Below are 22,500 nucleotides of genomic sequence, written 5' to 3' on the forward strand. Positions count from 1 at the left end.
CCCCATCACCGACCCCTGTGTGTGTGTGTGTGTGTGTGTGTGTGTGATTTTCGTGCAGTGGCTCCGGGGAATGCATCCGTTGCTCACTACCGTGGAAGCAGACGAGGCCGCACACCTTACACACCTATGCAGCACAGCTGCAGAAGTCACATCTTTGGTCGTTTCATTATTGCTTGGCGATAAGACACCTTTGTTCTTACATGGCAAGGGGGGAAAGGAATCTACACACACAGGAGAAGATGTGCCGGCTCTTGCGAAGCATTTGAAGAGGCAGTGCGAAAGGAGTAGGCCTCCGTCACCTACAGTAGCCTGCAATCAGCTTGCGCTTCGCGCGTCAGGCTATTTACATCCAAGAGCACCGAGGGGGGGGGAACGAAACAGGAATGCCGTGCGCTGGACACGTCCTGGCTGTCGCCGGAGCACGTGCATCTCGAGAGGAGCAGAAAGAGGGTGGGATACAGAGACAAGGCATGATGAGTATTCCAGTGCGTAAACCCCTCTCGTGCCTTTGGCGTCCCGACACACAGCTCGCCCCCCTTCTCCAGTCATCTTGCGATAAGCAGATCACTGCTTGTTCTGCAGCAAAGAAAAGAAGAACTCTGATTCAAGGGGGCCATCCTCTTCCAGGTCGGTACAGTGGACAGCGTTCCGGATGCGGTCCACGCCGTACATGGACCGGAGCGTGTGAGGGAAAAGAACGTGGCACACTTCCGGGTCCTGCGGGCCACACACCGCCCGCAGCGCCGGCACGGCGTTCTCGGCGCAAACCTCAACGGCCCAGCACGGGCCGGACGACATCTGCTCCACCAGCTTCTTGTACTCCGGCAAAACTCCGTTGTAGACCTCTAAAAAGTCCTCGGCATCCGCCACTGTCAGCTGGTAAGAGCCAAGGGCACTAATGTAAAACCCCTCTTCGACCAAGCGATGAAGAATGGGACCCTGATGGCCGCTAGTGATCGCATGTGGCTTGATGACGCACACGGCGCAGTTCTTCAGCGCCGCTGTGGACTCGCCAGGTCCCATGACTGCCTCCTTCAGCTCCTGCACAGCACTCTCGCTCGAAATCTGTGTCACGGCGGCGGAAAAAGAAGCCGCCACCGAGGCCACCTTTTCACGGGCTCCGGCGCCGCTCGCAAGCACAACTAGGCACCGCTGCGCCTTTGATGCAACTCGGGCAGCGAGGCTCTTCGAAAGCTCTACTAAGCGGATGAACGTAATCCGCAGGCCTTGCGTTGTCAGGGCCTCAATTACGGAGCCCGCTGCCGCGCTATGGTGCTGCATGTCAACGGTAATCATGCACTCACCGGAGTTCGCTGTAAGCCGCTTGCGCGTTGCGTCGTCGCCATAGTCGATAATGCGAAGGGGACGGGAAAAGACGTTGATCGTCGCCCCCACGTAAAGCTCGTTCGGGCTCAGTGACGGATAGGCGCAGCGCTTCAAAAACAAGCGCTTCGTCTTGAGGTTGTACATCTCTATCGTTTTGTCGTCTGTAAAGTAGCAAAACTGGTATGTGCGAGAGAGGCTCGCTTGTGGATCGAAGTACTCCACCACAAACGTGTCCCTTTGTTCGCCCACCATTTTTCTTCGTGCGTGTGTGTGTGCGTGTGTGGCTGTGAAGGCTGTGCGGCGTCTTGTGCCGAAGGTGCAAGAAATAGTGCGAGGTGTTGACGCTGCTCCGCGATGTCGTGTGCACGTCCTCACGCACCTGGAAGTGACGGAAACAACTTAGACTTTCTGGGGGGTGGTTACAAGAAGGAATAGGAAACGAGAACATGGTTGGTAAAGAGAGAAGCTGCGTCGGAGAGCACAAGACACAGTGCACGAGGATGGCGCAAAATGAACCGGCGAGTGGGAGAAGAAACACGTCTCCTGTGGATCAGCCTAAGCAAAACGCCGGCACCGCCGACATCTTTTCCCATGCTCAACTGTTTCCAGCGTTGCCGCCGCACACACACACGCACAATTTCCACGTCCTGGGCACTGAACAGTTCAACTGCAGAGGGTTGCAGGGCGCATCAGCAAGCGAGGAAAACGGGCCAGAAAGGAAAAAGATTCTGGTGTGTTGAACAGGAAGACGTGGGCCACTAAGTGACAAGACAAAGAAAGTGGAAGGACACTTCAGACACTTAAGCGAAAAAAAGGCAAGGTTAGGAGTAAAGAGATATTTGCGCAAACCGTGAAGGCGATGCTGCATTAGGAGGTCACGCCAAAGAATCATTCTTTTTTTTTGTTTAGCGAATAAACCCCGTCACCTATGCATACACATGATCACAAGAGTAAGCTGTTGAGCCCCCAGACAGCGAGCAACGTGACAGGCCGCGAACTGTCAAAGCAAGCCAAAATTCGATCACGTAGGGGAGCGTAATGTGTGCCAGTGTCGGGCTCCACGGATTGGCTACTCCACGTAGCCGTAGGTCTTGCGCTTCGCCAGCGGCTTCACGTTGTCGCCGTGAATGCGCGACATCTCTTTCACTGCCTCGCGCTTCTCGGCCTTCTTGATACGGCGTGAAGTGCGCAGAATTGCCTTGGGTGCATTGCACTGGTTGCTAATTCGCTTCACCTCGACGAAGTTGGAGTACTTACTCTTCAAAGAGCGCATATAGTTGAACTTGTGCTTCTCTGGGCCGCGTAGTGGACGAATCGGCTTGCTGGCGTCGGACTTCCACACACGCAGCACCGCATCTTCGCTCCCGCTGTAAATGTAGCTGTTATCGGGAGACCACTTCACCGCGTACACGCCGGCCATCCGCTTCGTGTGGAACATCTCAATCGAGTCAGACTTGGATGTCTGGTGCAGGTCCCAAATGCGCAACGAGGCGTCTTGCGATCCGGCGGCAAACATGGTGCCAGTCGGACTAAAGTCGACACATGTGACAGGACGGATGTGACCCTGGAAGACATTGCGCGGACGTCCAGGCACGCGTATGTCGAATAAGTAGCAGTTGCGGTCGTCGCTTCCCGTCACGAACACGTTCGGGTCCATCGGGTTCCACGAAAGTGATGTTGAACACATCTCCATCACAATCTTGCTGTGGGCGGACTGACTGCGAACGTCGTACAGGAAGACACCGCGATCTGCCATGCAGCATGCGACTAAATTGGTCTCAATCTTGTTAAACTGGCAGGAAGACACCGTGTCGTCCCCCCAAGAAAACCGCTGGAGGGGCTGCGTGCGATTGACATCCCAGATGCTCACCACGTCCGACGACGTGGCGAACCACGACTTGTGGAAATGGTGATCGATGGAGGAGAAGGGAAACTCACCGAGAAACTCTGCCACCGGCTCAATACGCTCTTCACCAGGGTCGAAGTCCAAATCCCACATCCTCACTGTTTTGTCACGCGAAGCGCTAAAGCAAGCGACGCCATCTGGCGAGATGGCCACGCCGTCGACAGAGTGTCGATGTGCGTTGATGACCGCACGCTGCTTCCGCGTCATCGCATCCCATACTATTAGCCCGCCGTCAACAGAGCCCGTGGCTACGGTGGACAGGCTTGTAATATCAGTAGCGATCGACTGAATGGTATCCTGGTGGCCCGAGAGCGCAGCCACAAAAGGCTTTGCAAACATACGGTCCATTTTGGCAGCAACCACCGCCCGTGTGAACTCTACCTGTTTTGCCATGGGATTAAACTTCGGATCATAATTTCGATTGACCTTGGGCACCTCCGTCGCGCGATCTTTTGTCCACTCCAACTCGGAGCGGCTGATTGTCTTGATCTTGACCATTCTCCACCAAAAAGCGCAAGCTTCAGTAAACACGTGGTATCAGCGAAGGCATACAAACAAAGAAGAAATGAAGAGCACTAAAGACGAACTGAGACCACTGTGCAGACACATTGGGACTTGAGCAAAAGAGCTGCAGAACCAAAATAGAAAAAACGAAGGCCAGGGAATCGAACAAAATAAAGGTAAGTAAATCGCTAGAGAAGAAGCTCATGGCTGCGCCAGGCAGTCTAAGGGTTTTGCCGGTTCGCGAACGTAGACTTCGAGTTGAGTGGAAAGACATACTCGCACATGAGCGCGCTGTGCAGCTGTATATAGGCTTCCTTGTTCTCGAAGGACATCCACACCTAACCTGCCCCTAGCACTCATGTAATCCTTTTTGTTTGTTTTGCTTTTTTGGAAGGGGTTGATGGAACCACTAGTGAACATAAACAGAAACAAAGCTGAGAGAGAAACGCATTCGTATGGTGCATCCTGCGATAAAGATGAAGTGTTGATTAGTGAGCATCCTCTGCACTCCCGTGTTCCGTAAACGGGGCAAGCATCTTGTCTACAAACTTTTCGTAGTGGATAACACCGTTATCCTCAAATCCTTGAATTAGCTCGCGAAACTCTTCCTCGTGGTACTTCTCTCCCATAGTGGTCATGATATGCCGGAACTCGGCCACCGAGACTGTCCCGTCCAAGTCTTTGTCGAAGACACGAAACGCCTCTTTCACTGCCTCTGCCGTGTCCATCTTGTCGTCATGTTTTTCCACAAGAGCCTCGTAGCCTGCCATGTCCACATCAGTCGCTGTCACCATTATTTCCTTGATCTTCTCCTCACTTGGATTGAGCCCTGCTGCCCTCAGTGCTGTTGGAACTGAAGCCTTTGGAATCTTGCCATCACGCTGCAGCAGCTCAAACGCCTCTTTCATCAAGGTTGAACGCGACATTGTCAAAAAGGAGTTGCGAGAGAAATCCTGAAAGGAAAAAGTCTTGCAAACGCGAAACGCAAGTGGAGAAACGTACCGTGGTCACTTGCATTTCAAGTAGTGTACCAACGCCACAGAGCGAGGAAAAGGGATAAGAAGCTGTGAGCACCTTCCGCGAAAGAGAATGGGAACTGTGTGCCAGCATGCCAAAACATATAATATGGATGCATAACAAAGAACAACATCCGGGAAATGTTGTAGTTGGGCAGCGCCTTCGGGGATGAAGAGCAAGAGACACGGTAATTATCACGTACGCGCCTTTCGTCCTACTTGAGCAATCGAATCTACATACCTGAGCAAAGACGTTCTCTTTTGGCTCTGTGTCTCTCGGCACTATTCTGTTTGCTCTGTGTTTTGCTGTGACTGTAACGACGAGTTTTTTATTACCATTAAATCAGAAGAAACATCATGTTCGCTCGCACTGCCACCAGGGAAACAGACAAAAAAGAAAGAGGCGGGGTTAAGCGACTGATCCGCTAAACCAACTCAACATCTCCAACAAGGATCATACCGAAACAAAACCAAAACCACCAAAACCTACGAAAACTATCAGCAACCTTTTCAACTCCCTCAAAATGCGAGTGGGCCTTCAGCCAGTTGTACTCGGCAAAATTGGCGGGAACCTGAATCTCCTTCTTTTCCATGTCCAGATAGTAAGGACGACCTGGTGGTATCACTCTGATTTCCTGCCCCTTTAAAAACCAGCGGTACAGAAACGCGGACTTAAGCATGCCTGAGAGGAACTGCTCCAATTCGTCAGGGTTGACGAAGTCAGGGCTCGTTTTCCGTTTGGGGTCATCCCAAAAACTCGTCTCATACGAGTTGAATTTCAGCGTGGCCCCCACTCGAACGCGCACCTTTTCAATGTCGGCCGCCTGCCGAGCTTGCTGGGCCTCCATCATCAGTTGTACGGCTTGCAGACGAGGCGCTACAGTCGACAAAAATGTCAAAATCTCTTGCGCTGAAGCCGTATCTAAAATCTTGACGGCACCCGAGGTCCAGTCCACGTGAAAAGCACTACGGCGCTCCGATGCTTCGCAAACAGGGTACAAGTCCACGGTTTTTGGTTCCCGTTCCTGTAGCAGCCAATTCGTGAGAGTGCCAGTCGCAATCGTTTTCTCTGCGAGCGGGATGTTCACGAGATCGGTGTTGCAAGGGTCTTTCACGACGTGAATAGACAAGAAAGAGAATGCTGTGGTGCGCTTGAACATGGAGTCGTTATCCAAGATCCGCTTGGAAAAGCTCGTGTAATCGGCCTCTTCATCCCACGTGACACGCTTCCATTTCATCCGCTTTATCAGCTCCTCTGATTCGTAAAACTGCTCTAAGGCACGGGAGGCGTTCTCCTGCTTTGCTGGCTCAGAGGTCTGAGTCCCTTTCTCACTTTTCGAGGTTCTTGTCGAGCGAAAAAAATCAATTAAATCTTTCGTGTATGCGACAAATCCCTTTTCCATCTTGTAGCGCTCCTTTTGCATCGCGCGCACGAGGTTCTTCTGCTGCATGAGCCATTCTAGAATATCAGGCTGAAAGGCCAGCCTCCTTCTCAAGGACATGGCTCTTCCCTAGTCTCGTGGAGCTCCCCACAAGCCAGATGGTAATGTCTCAACTGAGTAGTCGACCTTGAATGAGCGAGAAAAAACCAAGGAGCCGATTGTGTCAATTGTGGCAAAAAAACACCAAATTCGCAAAAAAAAATGGAAAAGAAAGCAGAGGAAAATCGACGTGGAGTGACACATCGAACATTAGATCTGGTCTTTGCCATCGAGGCTAGAGTTAAACGTTGTCTTAACGCAATTGTACCTGTAGCGGAACTATCTACGTAGCGACTTTTTTTCTCAAAGACTTCGTAATGACCTATTTTTGGACGAAAGCATCAGAAAACTCTCAGGTGCCTGTTTTCTTGGCGTAAGCTCTATCCACGTTGATGCTGAAAGTGCAGCCTTCTTGCAAAGTAGAAAGCGACTGGAGAGAATAATAGCAAAGGCTGTCGTTAGACGGCAAGGAAAAGAGAAAATGAAGGCTTATAAGGACTCCTCCACTTGTTCCATGCTTTTCGAAAAAGCATTCATACAAAGCGGCATTATCCCGCCCTCACACGTATGTGTTTCACATGCTAATCTTGATCACCAGCATTTCACAAAAAAAAACCGCGAAGAAGCGCCTAGTGACCCGACCACGCCGGAGACGTGATCAGGCTTCCATCTTTGACCATCTCGGTGGGAAGAACCTCTTTGTACTTGCCTCCAGCGATTATCATGCCCGGCGAGACTGCAGGGTAGCACGTTAAGGTGCGCGACTCTGTCACGCCTCCGGCGACGAAAACCTAGATTCCGTGACAAGTGGCAGCAACGGGAAGATTATGGTTAAAGAAGCGGCGAGTGAACTGAAAAACTTTCTGGCTTAGACGAATGAACTTTGGCGTGCGTTCACCGGTAATGTACAGGCCTTGGTACTCTACTACATCCACTTCGTCAAATGAGTTCCTAATGATGAAGTTATGGCCACGCACCTCCACATATGTCTGGCAGCCCGTGAAGTCGTGAAAGGCGGTCGCGATACCGTCACCCTTCTTGTTCCAGGACACATGACATGTACAATTACTCCCAGCTGCTCGAGGACTTAAAAAGGAACCACGACCTCGTCGTCCTCCACGAAGTCACCCGCCGGCAGGAGAACCTTTTTTTGTCATTTCGCTTTTTCGAAAGACAGAAGCGCTGCTTAGAAAAGAGTACGTAGGGATAAAGAAGCTGCGCTGAGTCAGCGCAGGGGTCCAACATATAAAGGCGGCTGGAGGTCAGGAAAAAAAGAATACGTTGACTGCTTTCATTCAGAAAAGCTGCGGTGTACACAGCGGACAAACGAAGAAGCTGGCCACATCAAATTGCACTGCATTCGCTCCAGGCCGTGGCGATGGTGGCTGAACGAACCGAATCCTTTCAGACTCGTTTTTCGGGTAGAAAACAATGGAGGCTGTAGTAGTGCCCATGCTTCGAAGGGAAAAAGATACAAGTCGACACCTCTGTTGCGTTATTCTCCTTCGCATTGCACAAGATTCCGGCGCACGAAAAAAAAAAGACATGGAGATACGAAAATCTGGTGCTTGATGTACCATTCTTCGGCGTTTGCTCATGCTTACAGTATTAAATATATTCGACCCCTCTCTTCAAATAAATTCAAGGGGAAAATATCACACACCGTTTCTTGGCGGCAGCGGTGCGCGCGGGGGTGGTGCAGATCAGCTAGTAGTCTACACTCTCCTCCGCCCCCCCTCCCGAGCTGTCGTGGCGGGTTCCGCAACATTGGGCACAATTACTGCACGCAGCGCCAACTGCAATACCAGGCTTGCGAGCCAAGGAGTGGAATATCCCGCATGAAGCATCATGGACAGCGCTGTTCGCAGAAGGTTACAACTACTGGTTGCACTGAATCCGTGTGAGTAAGCCGCCTCCGACGTGCTAACTTACTTCGATAAAACACCGCGAAACTCAGAAACTGTTCTAAAAGGAAGCTGGCCAAAGAAACACAGTGACACAAGAATTTTTTTTTCGCCGTGTGTTCATTCTGTCATACAACAGTGGCTCAGCTTCATTGTATCCCCGGCCCGTCACAGGCTTCATCGCGTCGTGGGAAGCAGCCGATAGATACGCGGTGCAGCAATGCGCTCAGTCCTGCGAGCACGGCCACTGCCTCACACTCTCCCCGCCCCCGCATTTCAGGTCTCCTCGCAGCTTCTCCCATCATCGCCAGATACCACATGTTAAATCGCTCGGCATGGCTTAGGCTCCCCAACACCAGTGGACAGTGCGAGGGCCGGGTGAGATGAGCTTCGGTTCCGCTAAGACTCTACGTAATCATACGGATGGTGCGGACGGGCTCACTGTCGCATGTGATTTCAATGCAATGCCATCCAGGACACGGCCGCAGACATCAGTGGCGGCAAATCGCCCTCACTTCCCCTAGGTCGCAGGCATCACCCTCTGTCACCACTAGAAGTGATTTTGTATTGGCAAGGGTAGAGGTTCCCTGACTTTTCCAGAGAGTGGGTACTGCCTCCTGACGCTGCGATATGTCCCTCTTCATCCTGCTCGTCGTGCGGTATGCAATAATGGGACTTGTCTTGTGCTCTCAAGCCGCCGGATCAGCTCAGACAATTATCCTCCACCTTCTCGCTTTCATCTTCTGTTTCCCTTTTTTCCTCTTGCCCACTGATCTTTGTGAAGTGCTCAAAGCAAAAAAAAAAGCAGTCGCCGATGAAACGGTGCCGTTTCGAATCATGCAAAGATGATGGATTTTAGAGATGTTGCTGCTGAAGAGCAAATCAGGGGTTTTGTGGAGTACTTTGACAGGGTAAATTACCCGCTACAACCGTTCAGTACCGAAACAAAGGCCTTCTTTGGAAGATTCTTTGGAGGCAATGGCTTCGTAACGTTCTGCGATCTGCTTTTTGGTTCCTATTGCGAGAAGTACCTCGCAGAAGATGAGGAGATGTGCTGGATGGATTACGCGAATCTTGAGCCGACCAAGAGCTTAGCGGTGACGCTTCTGAGCCTGATTCATCCGAGCTCTACTTTCATATCCACGTTGGAGGCGCTTTCGACCCCATCGGCTACATTCGGTGCCCGTCTGAAGAAGGGGTGGAAAAACTCAACCGCTGCGCGGTCTTCCTCATTTTACTTGCTTGACTTGCCCCTCGTAGCCTTGCACCCACAGTTTTTCAAACTAATGGGCGAGCCCGCGGATTCGAATCTGTACGCACTGCCTCGCTCTCGCTGCCATCCCATCTTGCTTGTACCATTTTGGGACCCGCCGGTAGTCACGCGAAAAGAGTCCAGCCAGCAGCAAGTAATGACGTCACTGCCATGCCTGCCGATGGGCTATTTTCTGTTCCGTCTTCTACTGTTCGGCATGAAAAGGGTTCAGCGAAACAGCGCTGACTTTCTTGCGTGGCGAAAAAAAAAAAATATCGTTGCCTGGATGTGGAGAGCAAAAGATGGATTGTATTCTGCATTCTACAAGACGATCCCTGTCGACATGCCCTTCTACGCGCAGCTACTGCAATCATATATTCAGATATACGTTTCGGCAACTCTTTCCCGTCACCTTAGCAGCAAAAGAAGCATTGCAGACATAAATTGGACCACCAATGACGCTACTGCTTCAGTTTTGATTTTGGCGCCGGAGCTGCTGGCACATAGGGAGCTGCTGCAACCAGTTGGCGAAAACGATAGGGTTTCATGCAAAAATCCAGAGACTCTCGCGCAGATTCTTTTCGTGGTGCCGCTCTACACTCGCATGGTCTACGCAATGTCAGAAGAGAGCACTAGCTCTCCATTCATGGACTGCTCAGCAATCACTCCATCGGATTACTCAGTAAGCTCTTTATCCAAAGCACAGGCTGATATTGAGAACATTCGCAAAACGCTTTACAGGAATTGTCTGACGGTTCTACGCGAGTGCCTTTTGTCTTTGGAACTAGAGCCATACTGTAAAAATTCTCACTTCACGTATTGCCTTGAGCTGTGGGCGGTGCTTATGAACCCTTTTGAGAAGCAGCAGCAGATGGCCCCGCCGCAATACGTAGCGCAACACTTCGAGTCCTTTGGCTTTCTCGCAGTTGATGTGTTGAACATGATCGTGAAAAGCTCTTTTGTTTACTCAATGACGGAAGCTGGGGCAAAGGTCCTGAAAAAGTGTTTTCTACTGTTGAGTCAGGACCCCGTGGTAACCCTTCTTGCAGAAATCAACGCATCGCAGCCGCCATCGCATACAGTTGCTGAGATGCTAGCCCGTCATTTTGTTTTGGATTGGATAGGCAGTGATGGTGGTATTCAGCTGCCGAATCTACACGGCAACACGACTTGCAGCCTTGCTGCTCGAGCATATGTTTCCCTGGAACGATTAATCAACGACGACACGACGGAGGTGATGCGAAGCGAGTTGAAAGAGACACTTAGTTTGATGGAGTGCGTCTTTCCGCGAATCACACAGTTTTTGGATACGTGGCGAGCCTCAGAGAAGGCCACACCTAAGAATTTCAAATCTGCTTCGGTGCCCACTATGACAGTTGTTCGACCGCTCACAGAGAGTGAGAAGCTACATTTTTTTAGAGGTGGCAAAGGAAATCAGAAAGTTTTTGCAAAAGGCTTGCGTCTACCGATTCGAAACGGACGCGTGCCTGGAAATCGTGACGCAGCGTTGAAAACGAGCCTGCGCAACGAAATACCGGCGCTGCTAGGTTTCTCCAGGTTCTTGGATGCTCTCATCGCAAAGAGTTTGGAAGAATACTACTCGAGCGTAATCCCTAAGTGCGATCATGGGCACAACTTGTGGCTTACTTACTCCAAGAATTACGCTTGCACGCACCACGCGTGCGAGCCAGCAATTTGGGAGTGCAGTATTTGTGAAAAAGTCTATGGCAGCTGTTGCAGAGGGCTTCCTTGTCGGGCGAACGGAGAGCGGCTTGTCACGTGCAGTGGAGCAAGCAGTGCAGCGCAGCAGTGCATCGTGTGTGGCCAAGTGGTTTCGGAAGACAGCAACATGTTTTGCCTGCAGCACGGAACCGGGGGCTATTTTTGTCCAGATTGCGCCTCTCGTCCTTTCAGTCCTCTGTCGATGCGCTGGATTGCGTCGTACCGAACTTGGGCTGTGGTGGTCGGACTCTTTTTTCTGTCCCTTTTCATAAGCTTCCTAGCTTGAAGTTTTGCTGTCACCCCGACGTTTGTGTAAGGCGCTAAGAAGATCATACGAAGGCTTGTATTCTGCTTTTGAGAAAGGTGGCCGACTTTTTTGTGGTGCCAGCGGATGTGTCTAGTTTTGTGTCTTCCAAATGTGAGTTACCGTAATTTACCCAAATACACCAGTCAGCAGTTATTGTTGTGAGTGGCACTTGGAGCCACCATTTTTTCTTTTTCAGATAAAGAAAAAAGTGAAACTCTGGAAAACAAAACAGAAAATGATATGCGAAGTCCGCAGACAAAGGCCAGCACCTTTACCTGCTACACCGGGGAAAGCTGGACAGTTTGATGTCAGTGCGCGAAGGAAAAAAAAAAACACATGCTGATGGGCGGCTCTACAGCTTTAGAGGTTCGGAGCATATTGCGGGTCAGAAAATTCTTATCGAAATGATATTGTGCACTTCTCGTGAGTGTCTTCACCTTTTTGTAAACCCTTGTTGCAATTCAATGATTACTTGTTGAGCGCTGCTTATCGTAAGCTATGCCTGCCTCACAGGACAATGAGCACATCAATTTCCAATGATGACCTTTTCTTTGACTTTCTGAATGCTAATCTTCACCTCTCTGCGCCTCTTTATCTTTTTCATCATCGCATATTTTATGCATGCTTCACGACAAACAGCGTCGATAAACCTTTGTTTTGCAGTGGAGTTTCTTCCGGGCGAACAAAGAAATCAGGGTTAGCTGTTGTGAAAATTTCCATCTGTCACGTCGCTTTTTCCCAAAGGATAAGCTGCGGCAGCCGTTCTTTTTTCCCTTTACCTAGTCACCCTACCTTGTGCTTCTTGCTCTCCTCACCGTTGCCTTGCGGAGTCCCCACAAAGGAAAACAATATCTTTGCTGCTCCGGTATCGCTTTGTGTCGGGTTTCCAAGCGCCTCAGTGCCCTTGCCCGTCATGGAGGAACTCCCCTTGCTCCGAGCCAAGGAGAATCAAGTGAGGGAGACAACAGGGCCGTCTGTAGGACCGGGGTCTTACGATCTAGATAAGCGGGCCGTTGCCAACTTTAGTCGTGCACCTTTCAACAGCACCAGTCTTCGACAGAATCTCTTGTCTGCCGACCGCGAGTTTCCTGGGCCTGGTGCATACAACATTCTCGCGGCACCGAACAGCCGGACTTTCGGGTTGGGGTCACAGCCCTTTGTGTCGGAATCTTCTCGCTTTGTCGCAGCAAACTGCAACGACACCCCTGGCCCTGGCTCCTACGATGTCACGAATTATGGGATCACCCGCAAGAATCCAAGATCATACACGTTTTCTGGACCATATGAGAGCGCACTCGACAGCGGGCTTGCTGGGAGCATCGGCCCCGGCAGCTACAACCCCAACTACGCCGCTGCAGACCGCAGGTTTCCGAAAGCGGCCGAATTTGCCAAGTACAGTGGCCGGAAGCCAATGAGACCACCAGCGGGCCCAGGCCCGGGAAGCTACGATCCACTGTTAGAGCCACGATCGCTTGCCGCAATGAAGCCCTCTTCAGTGTTTGTAACGAAAACCAAGAGATCTCTGTGTGGTATCAACGGCCTCGGCGATTCTCCTGGGCCCGGCGCTTACGAGATAGGGATGGACTCAGAGCGAGGCGGAACGATTCCGCGCGAGTATTTCTCAGCCTTTGGCTCATCCTCTTCTCGGTTCTTCCACGGAAAGGAGGGCGATGCGCCCGGACCCGGTGCGTACACAGGGGAGATTGCTCCGCGTCGTTTTGGCCGGAGCGCCGGAAGCAGCTCTGCCGCTTTCGTTTCAGCATACCAACGTTTTCCAGGTTTGATGGCGGCGCCGACGCCGGGTCCGGGAACCTACGACGCACGACGCCCACGCCGGCACCAGTATTTTGGCGAGCCCATGCCGTTTGGATCAACAGTACCCCGATTCAGCCCGGTGTGGTCGCAGCACCCTCAATCGGAGCCGCTCACCTTTTCGGGAGACCCCTACAGCGGCCGGGCCCCGAGCAAGCGAAAGTTGCGTTCTTTCATGCCAGGAAAGATCCAGCCATCGAGCGCGCCACCTCCACTGCAGGACCGGTCGTATGATGTGCGATACGACTGGCCGAAGCCGGCGTCTACGGTGAACACCACATTTGGCGCCTCGGAACGTCCGCCTCTTCACTGCACCAATGCAGTTCCTGGCCCAGGCAGCTACTGTGAGTTGGGTGACACAGCTCCTGCTAGCCGCCGCTACGGCAACTCCAACTGGGGCCGCGATGTGCGGTTCACCGAGGTGGCGCCGCTTTCAGGAGCGCCGGATCCTGGCAAGTACTATCGCGCCAGCACCTTTCTCAAGAAGACCTTCAATTCCACAATTGGCTCCGACACTGTGTGGATTGAGTAGCGGCTGCTGCGTCGTGCTGTGTCTTTGCTTGCGCGGGAACTGGATGTAAAATAACGACTGCCGAGGTGCAGAACAGGAGCGCGAGAATGCTTTGCTGTGCGACACGGTGAAAAGCGTCACAGTGTGATGAGAAGATGGAGGCCTGTCGCGAATTGGGGAAAAAAGGGTGACACTGTTGCCGCTCTCTGCGATAGACAGATGATCGCGCATGTACATTATGTTCTCTCCGTGTCACCTGTTTTTCTTTTTTTGTTCTGTCCCTGTTCTCTGCACAGGCAAGCATACCTGCCACCTTCGAAGAACAAAACAAACAGAAATAGTTTTGCCTATCGCGTTCGCACGCAAGTGGTTCTTCACTTTGTCACATGTGCACACCTTACCGGACGCCTCCGCCTCCTGTATTGCATGCAGTTGCTGTTTTCACGCCTTTGGCGCGTTGCTTGGCGACGACGCCCTCTACTCAGCCTGACGCTGTGCACGACTCATTTGTTTCTGACGGTTTGGCTGCCAACGCGGTCTCCCTCATGGTGCGTATGCTTTGAGACTTCTTCTGTGCTCATATTCAGCGGTGTAGGGGTTCTCGAGGGCGCATCATACTCTCTGCGTGACAAACGAAAACGCCTCCTGATCTCCTCTCCCTCTTGTCTCCCTATCTTCGCCCCTCTTTCTGGTGTTGCTTTTTTTCTTTCGCTTTGGAGGGCTAAGGAAAGCTCTTAGATTTCCATGCTTCTGCGGCTCTTTCCCTGGCCGGCTTTTTTTTTCATCATGAGACGCTGCGATAGAGCGTAGCGAACTTGCTGTCTTTCCTATTCACAGCGGCGCCTTGCTCAACGTGATCTACAGTGGTGCTTGTACGCAGCTTGAGTGTGAGTCTCTTTTCCCCCTTTTTCTTTTTTTGCATTTGCTTTTCATATCTGCTTCTCGCGTGAGTTACTCTGTTGCATTAGGGAAGAGCGGAAGGGCATAGCTTCTTTCTCTTTGCGCCCTGCTGGCGTTTTTTCTCGTTTTAGAGGCCTTTCAATGCTTTCGCAGTGCACGTTTGTGATGTCGCGATGGACATCGCGCCTGCCCCCGTTTGCGCGACGCGCCATGCAGGCGGATCAGATGGAGATAGACTCGGCTCTGTCTCAGATGTACTCCTTGTGCCTCAACCCCTCACTGGTGAGTAAAATGAGCCGGGCCCGAAAGATGACGAAGGGGCACTACTACCGTGATGACCCTGCTTTTCTCATGCTGCAGCTCTTGTTTGTCGTCTTCGTGTCGGTCGCGCAGTGGCTGCTGCTTGGTATGAGAAGGTCGCTTTTGGGCACCGTGTTTGCCGCCATCACATGGTATGTGCTGAGCGGATTAGGCATGGCTTGTGTATGGCGTGCGGTCGCGGTGATCTACCTCTCTCCATCTTCGAAATCCACGCAGAGCGGCGTTTTGGCTGAGGCTGCTTCAGCTCTCGGCGTCGATTCTGCCGTGGACTACCTGCACCCCGACCTGGACTGGCGCTACGCTTTTGACGTGCACTGCAACGGCTACTTCACATTCTTCATGTGGACAGAGGTGATCGCGTACTTTCTGGCACCGGTCATGAGCGCGCCATGGGTGAGCAACGCGCTTGTTGCAATTGGAGCCACCACGTATCTGTACAGTGTCTTCCTGGGCTACCTGGAGATCCCGTCATTGTCATGCCAGCAACGTCTACTCTATCCTGTGCTGATTATAGGCGTGCTATTCCTCCTCCTTAGCCTCTGCGATGTTAATGTCGGGTTGACACTGTGGCTGCTGCAATGCGCAGAATAATAGTAACAACAAAGAAAACAACGTACACATACACACAAACATGCGCGAAACACGAGAAGGGAGGCAGCGACGATTTTTCTTTGCCCCCTTTTCCTTTTCTGCGACATGACCCCCTTCTCCCCAAAGACTTGGTCTCTTAGATATCAAAGTACCGCACAAGAGTCGCTGAAGTATGCGGCTAAATGCGCGTCCCGCAGTTTCGAAAAAAGGACTAGGAAGTGCGGGGTGGGGGAATGATGACCTCTTTTCTGCTCTTAGCGAGGTCGATGCGTATGTTCGTGTACGTTAAAGGCAAACGGAGAAGTATCGTGCTTCCTTTCTGCGTCCTCCTGACGATTCAGTGCATGCTGACCTGTCCCCCCTTCCCCCTTTCTCGGGCAGCCGTTCCTGGGGCGGTTCTGGCAATTTCGCACAAGGTGTGATGCTGCAGGCCGCTCATATTCGTTAAATACTCTCCGATTTTCTTCCCCTCTGTTTCTCTCTCTGCTTGACTTCATCGCCGCCTCCGCAGCCTTCATCATCTATGTGCGGTTGATGCACTCGACTCCTTTGATGCCACATACATGGATTTATTGGTACGCGTGTACTGCAGCAGTAGCTCCCCACCGTTCACTTTCTTTTTCTGTGCACCACGCCTCTTCCCTGCTTTGCTCCTCTCCCTCTCCGCTCCTGCTTCTCACTTTGCGGGCCCTCTACGAGGTGATGGGCACGAAACGTGGAGGACAGTGCACATACAAGGAAAGAAAAGGGGGAGACCGTCAGGTAGCCGTTGACATATAGTGCGTAGCAGGACGCAAACACGCGAGCACTCACCTTCACGCACAGCGACCAGGCACTTAAGCATTCCACTCCACCACCTCTCTCCGCGGCTACTTCAGAGGGGGCCGGAAGAGAGGGAGGGGGGGGGCAGCGTAGCGCTTGCCAATTGAGGGCAGAAAAAGTCCGGTGCCTTGATCGAACGCTATCAGTGTTTACTGCTTCATCAGCCTCATCACATCCTCTATCTCCAACGTGGTGGTTCTCCCTTGAGTTCTTTTAAGCTAGCCCTAATGCTTCGGCGTAGCGTATTAGCGCGGCGCTACCCCTTCACCAAGCGCGGCCCCCGGGAGCGCAAGTCGTGGAAGCACCATGTCCTGACGGAGCCTCCGAAACCGGTGGAGTGGCGTGACCCGAAGGTGTGGACGAAGGACTTGAACCAGATGAAGTCGTTCGACGCGCCTCAGTGGGACCTCTGGCTTAACCGATCCAGGTCGCAAGACATGGACGAGGCACTGCAGCCGTTCATGGACATGCCTCAGTCCCTCAAAGACCGTCGGTATGATATTCCCTGGTGGGCGAACCCTTTCGGTGCGTGGTACCTTCAAAACGTGCTTTCGGTAGAGCTAATGAAGCTGCCTGGGCGAACAAATGCTGAGAAGATTGCCATCTACCGCGGGCGCAAGCGCCCCGCCACATGGGACAAGTCGAAGGAGGGACTCATGGACGATGAGGTGCTGCTGAAGCAAATTGTAAAGGAGCGCTGGCGCACCCTTGAATTTGGCGACCGTGACGCTGGCTACCCGTGCACGTTCAGCGACTACATCCAGTTCTTGAACGAGTGGTTCAAGTCTCTGGATGAGGAGGGGCTGCAGCGGCTGAGAGAGCACTTTGATCGCAAAATTCGCCCTCTTCTTGCCGTGATGACTCACGTAGACCTGATGTGGCTCGAGGCGCTCACCCAGAATTCCGTGCAGAACAAGGAGCAGTTGGAGCGACGCATCGGGTTCCAGACGTCCCTGGGCACGCCCGAGTTCTTCGACATGTCGAAAAGGCTTCGATACGAGATCAATGAGGACTACAAAGTGCGAGATGAGCTAGGACCGGAACTGTTTGCGCTGTGGAGCAAGGCACCGGAGCGTTGGCCACCGGAACGGCTGGCGAAGATGTATGGTCTCGACTTCACGCTTGTCCGGAAGATTCTCGTCTGGCACCACTTCAAGGCATGCTACGACGCTTGCGTAGAGCCAGACTGGACCTTGCCGAAGCGCCTCTTTGCGCTTGAGTGGATTCGCGATGTGCGGGCCCGCAAACAGGGTCTCTTCTACGGCAAGCTGCGTTTTGCAGAACAGAAGATCACGTTTTACAGTGACAAGTTTCTCTTTCGCGACCTCGTCAACCGCCGTGAGGCGAGCTACGCAAATGTGTGGGAGATGGACGACCCGTATCGTTTTCTGCAGACGGAGCAAGACTACGAGGATTACTGGGGCGACAACTACGACGTGTATCGGCGCATGTTCCCTGAGATGATTGGTAAGACCGGCGAGCCAGTGCAGCAGTACAGCCAGATGCCCGTGTGGGCGGGACCGCACCGCGACCACGCGAACAAATCCGAGCACAACTGGATGTTTGCGGAGATCGGCGTGAATGTCGGTCACGAGCCGCTGAAGAAGCTGGAGCTGGATCCGACAAACGAGAAACGGCGTCGCTTTGTCATCCGCCAACCTGACGGCTCGCTGCGGTCGGCAAAAATGTCGGAGATGCGGGCGTGGTACTGGAAGGAGGAGTGGGCGGACTTCCGATTTTGGGCCCCTCACATGGAGTGGGGTGTCGAGAACACGCCCTCCATGGAGCAGTACCAGGAGCATGTACCGGACACACCCGACGCTGACTATCGCAAGCAGCGCCGCATTCAGTCCCGCCCCGTAAAGTGGTTTTACGAGAGCCACTATAGCCGCAGCGGCAACTTTGCTGGATTTCAGCCGTTACGGTTCATGCAGCGCCGCACCCAACGTGAGGTGCGGTGGCCCGATGTCATCAACGCTGCTGTACAGATCGAGAAGAGCAAGCCGAGCTCCTACGTGTTCAAGGCAATCCCAGAAATTTAAGTCTGATTCATGCGATTTTTGTCTGTGCGCATCCACGACAACATTTTGCTCTGCTTCCTCTCTCATTGCTCGTTGCTGCTCGGTTACACCTCTTTTCCGCGTGGCTGGGTGCGGGCTCCGACTGGGTGACATGGCGACAGGGAAGGGGAAGGTAGTTGGAGGAGGAAACGAAGGGCGGCATGCGACGATCTTCTCTCTCCATGTACATCATATGCCTGCCTGCGCGTTTCGTTTTCCGCTGCTCACGCTGCTGTTTCTTAATTTTGTCGTTGTGGAAGCGGCTTCGGTGGTGTACCGTTTTTTTTTTTGCTCGTTTTGGTGGTGACGATGCTGCCAGTAGCAGTGAGGTGGGGAAGGGGCGTCACCGAGGAAGACAGCGGTAGTCACAGCGGTACAGACTTTTGCTTTTGCGCTTTCCCTCGATCGCCCACTGGGGAGAGCACAGACGCTTTACGTTTCGATGCTTGCGCATGCTTGTGTGCAGCGATGCGTCACTCGGCGGGGAAGGATACAGCAAAAGTAGAAACGGAAAGAGCAGCCGCCTCACTGTTACACATTCACAGAGCACGTGATCGAAGCTATTGCTGGTATGGCATTGCGAAAAAAAAAACGGACGCCAAGGCGTCAGGATCGCTCGAGCTCTCTCACCACCGGCACTGCAGCATAACATCGATAACAGGGGGGGTCGAAACAAAAGGCGATCATTTTGCGTTCATAAGATGTGTCGACTCTCTCTTCCTTGACCTTGTTGCGGAAGGGTATTCCTGAGAAGAAGACGAATAGAGTGGCTTGCTCATATCAAGAGGAGGCCGTCGAATCAGAAGAGAAAAAAGGGAAAAGAGAACGACATAGCAAGGGAGACTGCCTTTCTTCTTGCAAACTTGTGCGCCGCCCCGACTGAGGCACCATGGCTATGACGGCTTCTGGCTCGCGCTAACGCGATCTCGCTCGCTAGCTCGCTCCCACAGCTCTTTCTCTCTCTGTGTGCCTTTCCCCTTCCACGTCGAACCACACTCCTTGTCTTCTTTCCGTCACTCCTTCTCTCTGCTCTCCCTGCTCTCGCGTGCGACCTCGCGCCACCCACTCCTTGCGTCATTGCTCACGACTTGACGGCTCTTAGCTGCTAACCTAACTGTTTGCCGTGCACTGGTCTCCACTCACACAGAATAACAGTAAAAGGGAAAAAGGGCGTTATCAAGCAGGAACGGCGGGCCGCTCCATGGTACAGGAAAAGGTGTGTGGGGAAGTGTCACTGGTGGTGGTCTCTACGAAGCACTAGTTTCGACGAAGGGGGGAGGGCAGACGGAAAAAAAGTGTGGCACACAAAGAAAAGGTGGCCTTGGCTCTCTCTGGGAACGGAAAGCGTGTACTTCGTGGAGTTGCGCAGAAGTCTAGTGTGACAAGCTCCACCCGACAGCACGCGGCACATTCTCTCACTGTGGGTTTTGCTGCTGTGAGTTGCTCTCCCTCACTACCTCTGTCCAACGCATACTTGACACTCTTGTCCTGTCAAGAGGAGGAGCGCAGAACGGCGTCGGAAAGGATGAGCGTGTCGGTCCCTCCTGGGTTTGAGGACGATGACGACCTGGCCACTGTCGACCCTGCGCTACTTGCGGAGATGGAGGAGGAGGAGCAGAAGGAGTCGAGGAAGCAGCAGATCCTTACATGGCAGCGCATGAACACGGAGCGATACGGCTTCCGCGCGGCGTACCGGGAGGCAGTGGGGGAGAAAGACCTGATGCCGCCAGAGTTCATCCGCAAGGTGGTGAAGGACAATGGTGACCTCGGCGGAAAGCGCTTCAAATCGGAGCGCAAGCTGTGCGTGGGTATGCTGCCCTACATTCCACTGGCTCTGCTCAAGCTCCTAGAAAACATGCCAATGCCCTGGGAGGAGGCGCGTTACGTGACCGTAGTGTACCACGTCGGAGGCGTGCTCACCATCGTGGACGACACCCCCACAGTGGCGGAGCCGCTGTACGTGTCACAGTGGGGTTCGATGTGGACGAAGATGCGCGCCAACAAGGTAGAGCTGCTTCAAGAAGGTGGCGGCTTCAGGCGCGCGGTGCACAAGGGAGACGAAAACGAGCCGCCGCTGGACTTTGCCGACTACCTCATGGACCGCGTGCCGCCTCCACCGGTGCTCGACGATCTCGATGAGGAGGACAACGCCAGCATCGTGGGCTGGTTCTATGACCCTTTTCCGCGCCTGGTGGCTCCCAACCAGATTCGCGGCCCTCGGCGGCCCAATGGGTACTACTTCAACCTTGATGTGATGGAGGCGCTATACCGCAACGCGTCACCCATTCTGCCGACGCTTGACGACCGCAACTACTTTTACCTGTGGGACCTCAAGTCCTTCTACGCTGCCAAAGCGATGCACCTGTCCATTCCACGCGGCCCGAAGTTCGAGGCCCCACCTGCCATTCGCGTGAAGCAGGACGAGGACGACGACTGGACGGAGTTCAACGACCTGCGTCGCATCATCCACCGCGACAATCCGCGCAAGCCGCGCTTCACGATGCTGACGGAGCGACAGATTGCCTTCCCTTTCCTGTATGGCTCAGTGGTGGACGGGGTCGAACTGGCCCCGTATCACTACCCAGCCACCGTGCGCGTCGAGAACGACGACCCCGAGCTACCGTGCTTTACTTTCCACCCATCGCTGAACGCAATCAAAGCAGTGGAGAAGAATTACACAGACGTGCCGCGCGCGCAGGCCGCGTTGTGCTCCTCTACCTGGCATCGCGCGGGCGGCCAGCATGTTGAGACCGCCGCGGACGTGCCGTTAGAGCTGCCGGACGACTTTGAGCCGTTTCTGTCATCGCTCCCGCTGGAGCAGCCCAACACGAAGACGGGCCTGTCGCTGCTTTTTGCTCCGGCGCCCTACAACTCTTTTGAGGGAGGCATGAAGCGGCGCATCGATGTGCCGCTGTGCGACAAGTGGTACCAGGACCCACCGGACCTGCTCACGACGGACGACCGAGACAAGATTCTGCGCAGCTACACCCAGCTACTCAAGCACCACGTGAAGCGCTCCCTGCAGCACACCGTGCGCCAACGGAGCAGTTCCGCGACCGCCGCCACAGCAGCTGAAGGGGCGGGGACGATGGACATGAGCGCGATGCAGGAGAAGCGCCGGCTGGAGAAAATGGCAGGGATGCGGTACTTTTCCAAGACGCGCATGGAGTGGCTAGAAGCGGGGCTTCAGGTGATGCGGCAGGGCCACAACATGCTTGTTCAGCTCATTAACATGAAGTGCCTGCCGTATGTGCATATCGACTACAACTTCGAGGCGAAGCCGACCCGCACGCTGACGACGAAGGAGATCAAGAAGAGCCGGCTCGGCCCCGCGTTTCACATGATCCGTGAGCTGCTAGGCTTCATGAAGCGGCTCATCGACATGCATGTGATGTATCGGTTAGGGTCGACTGACGCGCTGCAGTTGGCGGATGCTACCCAGTACCTCTTCTCTCACGTCGGCGTCCTGACGGGGGTGTACCGCTACAAGTTGCGGGCTATGCGGCAGATCAAGAGGAGTCGTGACCTTAAGCACATGCTGTACAGCAAGTTCAACGTTGGCGGCGTGCCAAGTGGGCCTGGAAACGGTTTTTGGGGCCCGGCGTGGCGTGTGTGGGTATTCTTTATGCGCGGCATGACACCGCTTCTTCAGCGCTATCTGAGCAATCTGACCGACCGCGTGCTGCACGGTCGTTTGCAGAAAGGCAAGATGTCGGGCAAGAAAATCACGCGTCAGCGGGTCGAGCCGGACAAGGACGTGAACATCAAGGAGGCGTTCCGCCGTGAGCTGCGAGAGATGCTGCCGGACAACGTGAAGGCTTCGGTCATTGTGACGATGGACCAGCACATGAACGAGGCGTTCCGGCACTGGCGCGCCGGCCTGCCGTGGAGCGTGCCTGGGCTTGCGAAGCCGCTGACAGACCTCGTCGGTAAGTACGTGAAGCTTCGCTCTGAGGAGTACATCCGCACGACGCAGCTGCAGCGGCGCCGCATTGCGGAGGGGGATACTGTGGACAAGCAGGCCTTCATGAAAAACCTAGGGCGCTTGACGCGACTGAAGCTCAT

At 53.5% G+C, this 22,500-nt stretch overlaps 9 protein-coding genes and 1 pseudogene across 10 annotated transcripts in view; 5 read left to right on the forward strand and 5 right to left on the reverse strand.

Annotated features, from left to right (window-relative positions):
- Positions 1–564: 564 nt before the first annotated feature.
- On the reverse strand, positions 565–1,578 carry LINJ_35_3910 (putative nucleoside diphosphate kinase; the record flags this gene model as incomplete). The annotated part of the gene is made up of 1 exon (XM_001469157.1): positions 565–1,578. The coding sequence occupies one exon, from the start codon at positions 1,576–1,578 to the stop codon at positions 565–567; it is 1,014 nt and encodes a 337-aa protein (XP_001469194.1).
- An 817-nt stretch (positions 1,579–2,395) lies between these two features.
- LINJ_35_3920 (conserved hypothetical protein) lies at positions 2,396–3,730 on the reverse strand (the record flags this gene model as incomplete). Its single annotated transcript, XM_001469158.1, has 1 exon — positions 2,396–3,730. One exon carries the CDS (start codon positions 3,728–3,730, stop codon positions 2,396–2,398), a length of 1,335 nt encoding a protein of 444 aa, XP_001469195.1.
- Positions 3,731–4,224: 494 nt separating this feature from the next.
- Positions 4,225–4,644, reverse strand: LINJ_35_3930 (EF hand containing protein; the record flags this gene model as incomplete). Its single annotated transcript, XM_001469159.1, has 1 exon — positions 4,225–4,644. One exon carries the CDS (start codon positions 4,642–4,644, stop codon positions 4,225–4,227), a length of 420 nt encoding a protein of 139 aa, XP_001469196.1.
- A 533-nt stretch (positions 4,645–5,177) lies between these two features.
- On the reverse strand, positions 5,178–6,203 carry LINJ_35_3940 (conserved hypothetical protein; the record flags this gene model as incomplete). The annotated part of the gene is made up of 1 exon (XM_001469160.1): positions 5,178–6,203. One exon carries the CDS (start codon positions 6,201–6,203, stop codon positions 5,178–5,180), a length of 1,026 nt encoding a protein of 341 aa, XP_001469197.1.
- A 659-nt stretch (positions 6,204–6,862) lies between these two features.
- On the reverse strand, positions 6,863–7,390 carry LINJ_35_3950 (annotated as a pseudogene). Its single transcript has one exon. A coding segment is annotated over exon 1 (528 nt).
- Positions 7,391–8,982: 1,592 nt separating this feature from the next.
- LINJ_35_3960 (conserved hypothetical protein) lies at positions 8,983–11,397 on the forward strand (the record flags this gene model as incomplete). Its single annotated transcript, XM_001469161.1, has 1 exon — positions 8,983–11,397. One exon carries the CDS (start codon positions 8,983–8,985, stop codon positions 11,395–11,397), a length of 2,415 nt encoding a protein of 804 aa, XP_001469198.1.
- Positions 11,398–12,331: 934 nt separating this feature from the next.
- LINJ_35_3970 (conserved hypothetical protein) lies at positions 12,332–13,762 on the forward strand (the record flags this gene model as incomplete). The annotated part of the gene is made up of 1 exon (XM_001469162.1): positions 12,332–13,762. One exon carries the CDS (start codon positions 12,332–12,334, stop codon positions 13,760–13,762), a length of 1,431 nt encoding a protein of 476 aa, XP_001469199.1.
- A 1,020-nt stretch (positions 13,763–14,782) lies between these two features.
- On the forward strand, positions 14,783–15,553 carry LINJ_35_3980 (conserved hypothetical protein; the record flags this gene model as incomplete). Its single annotated transcript, XM_001469163.1, has 1 exon — positions 14,783–15,553. The coding sequence occupies one exon, from the start codon at positions 14,783–14,785 to the stop codon at positions 15,551–15,553; it is 771 nt and encodes a 256-aa protein (XP_001469200.1).
- A 1,049-nt stretch (positions 15,554–16,602) lies between these two features.
- LINJ_35_3990 (conserved hypothetical protein) lies at positions 16,603–18,417 on the forward strand (the record flags this gene model as incomplete). The annotated part of the gene is made up of 1 exon (XM_001469164.1): positions 16,603–18,417. The coding sequence occupies one exon, from the start codon at positions 16,603–16,605 to the stop codon at positions 18,415–18,417; it is 1,815 nt and encodes a 604-aa protein (XP_001469201.1).
- A 1,543-nt stretch (positions 18,418–19,960) lies between these two features.
- LINJ_35_4000 (U5 snRNA-associated splicing factor) overlaps positions 19,961–22,500 on the forward strand; it is a gene marked incomplete at both ends in the record, with an annotated part of 7,284 nt that continues 4,744 nt past the window's right edge. The window contains one exon of the mRNA XM_001469165.1: positions 19,961–22,500. This exon is cut by the window's right edge and continues 4,744 nt beyond it. Coding sequence (XP_001469202.1) covers positions 19,961–22,500 — 2,540 coding nt within the window.

Source organism: Leishmania infantum, chromosome 35 (genome assembly GCF_000002875.2).
Source record: "Leishmania infantum JPCM5 genome chromosome 35".
NCBI lineage: Eukaryota > Euglenozoa > Kinetoplastea > Trypanosomatida > Trypanosomatidae > Leishmania > Leishmania infantum.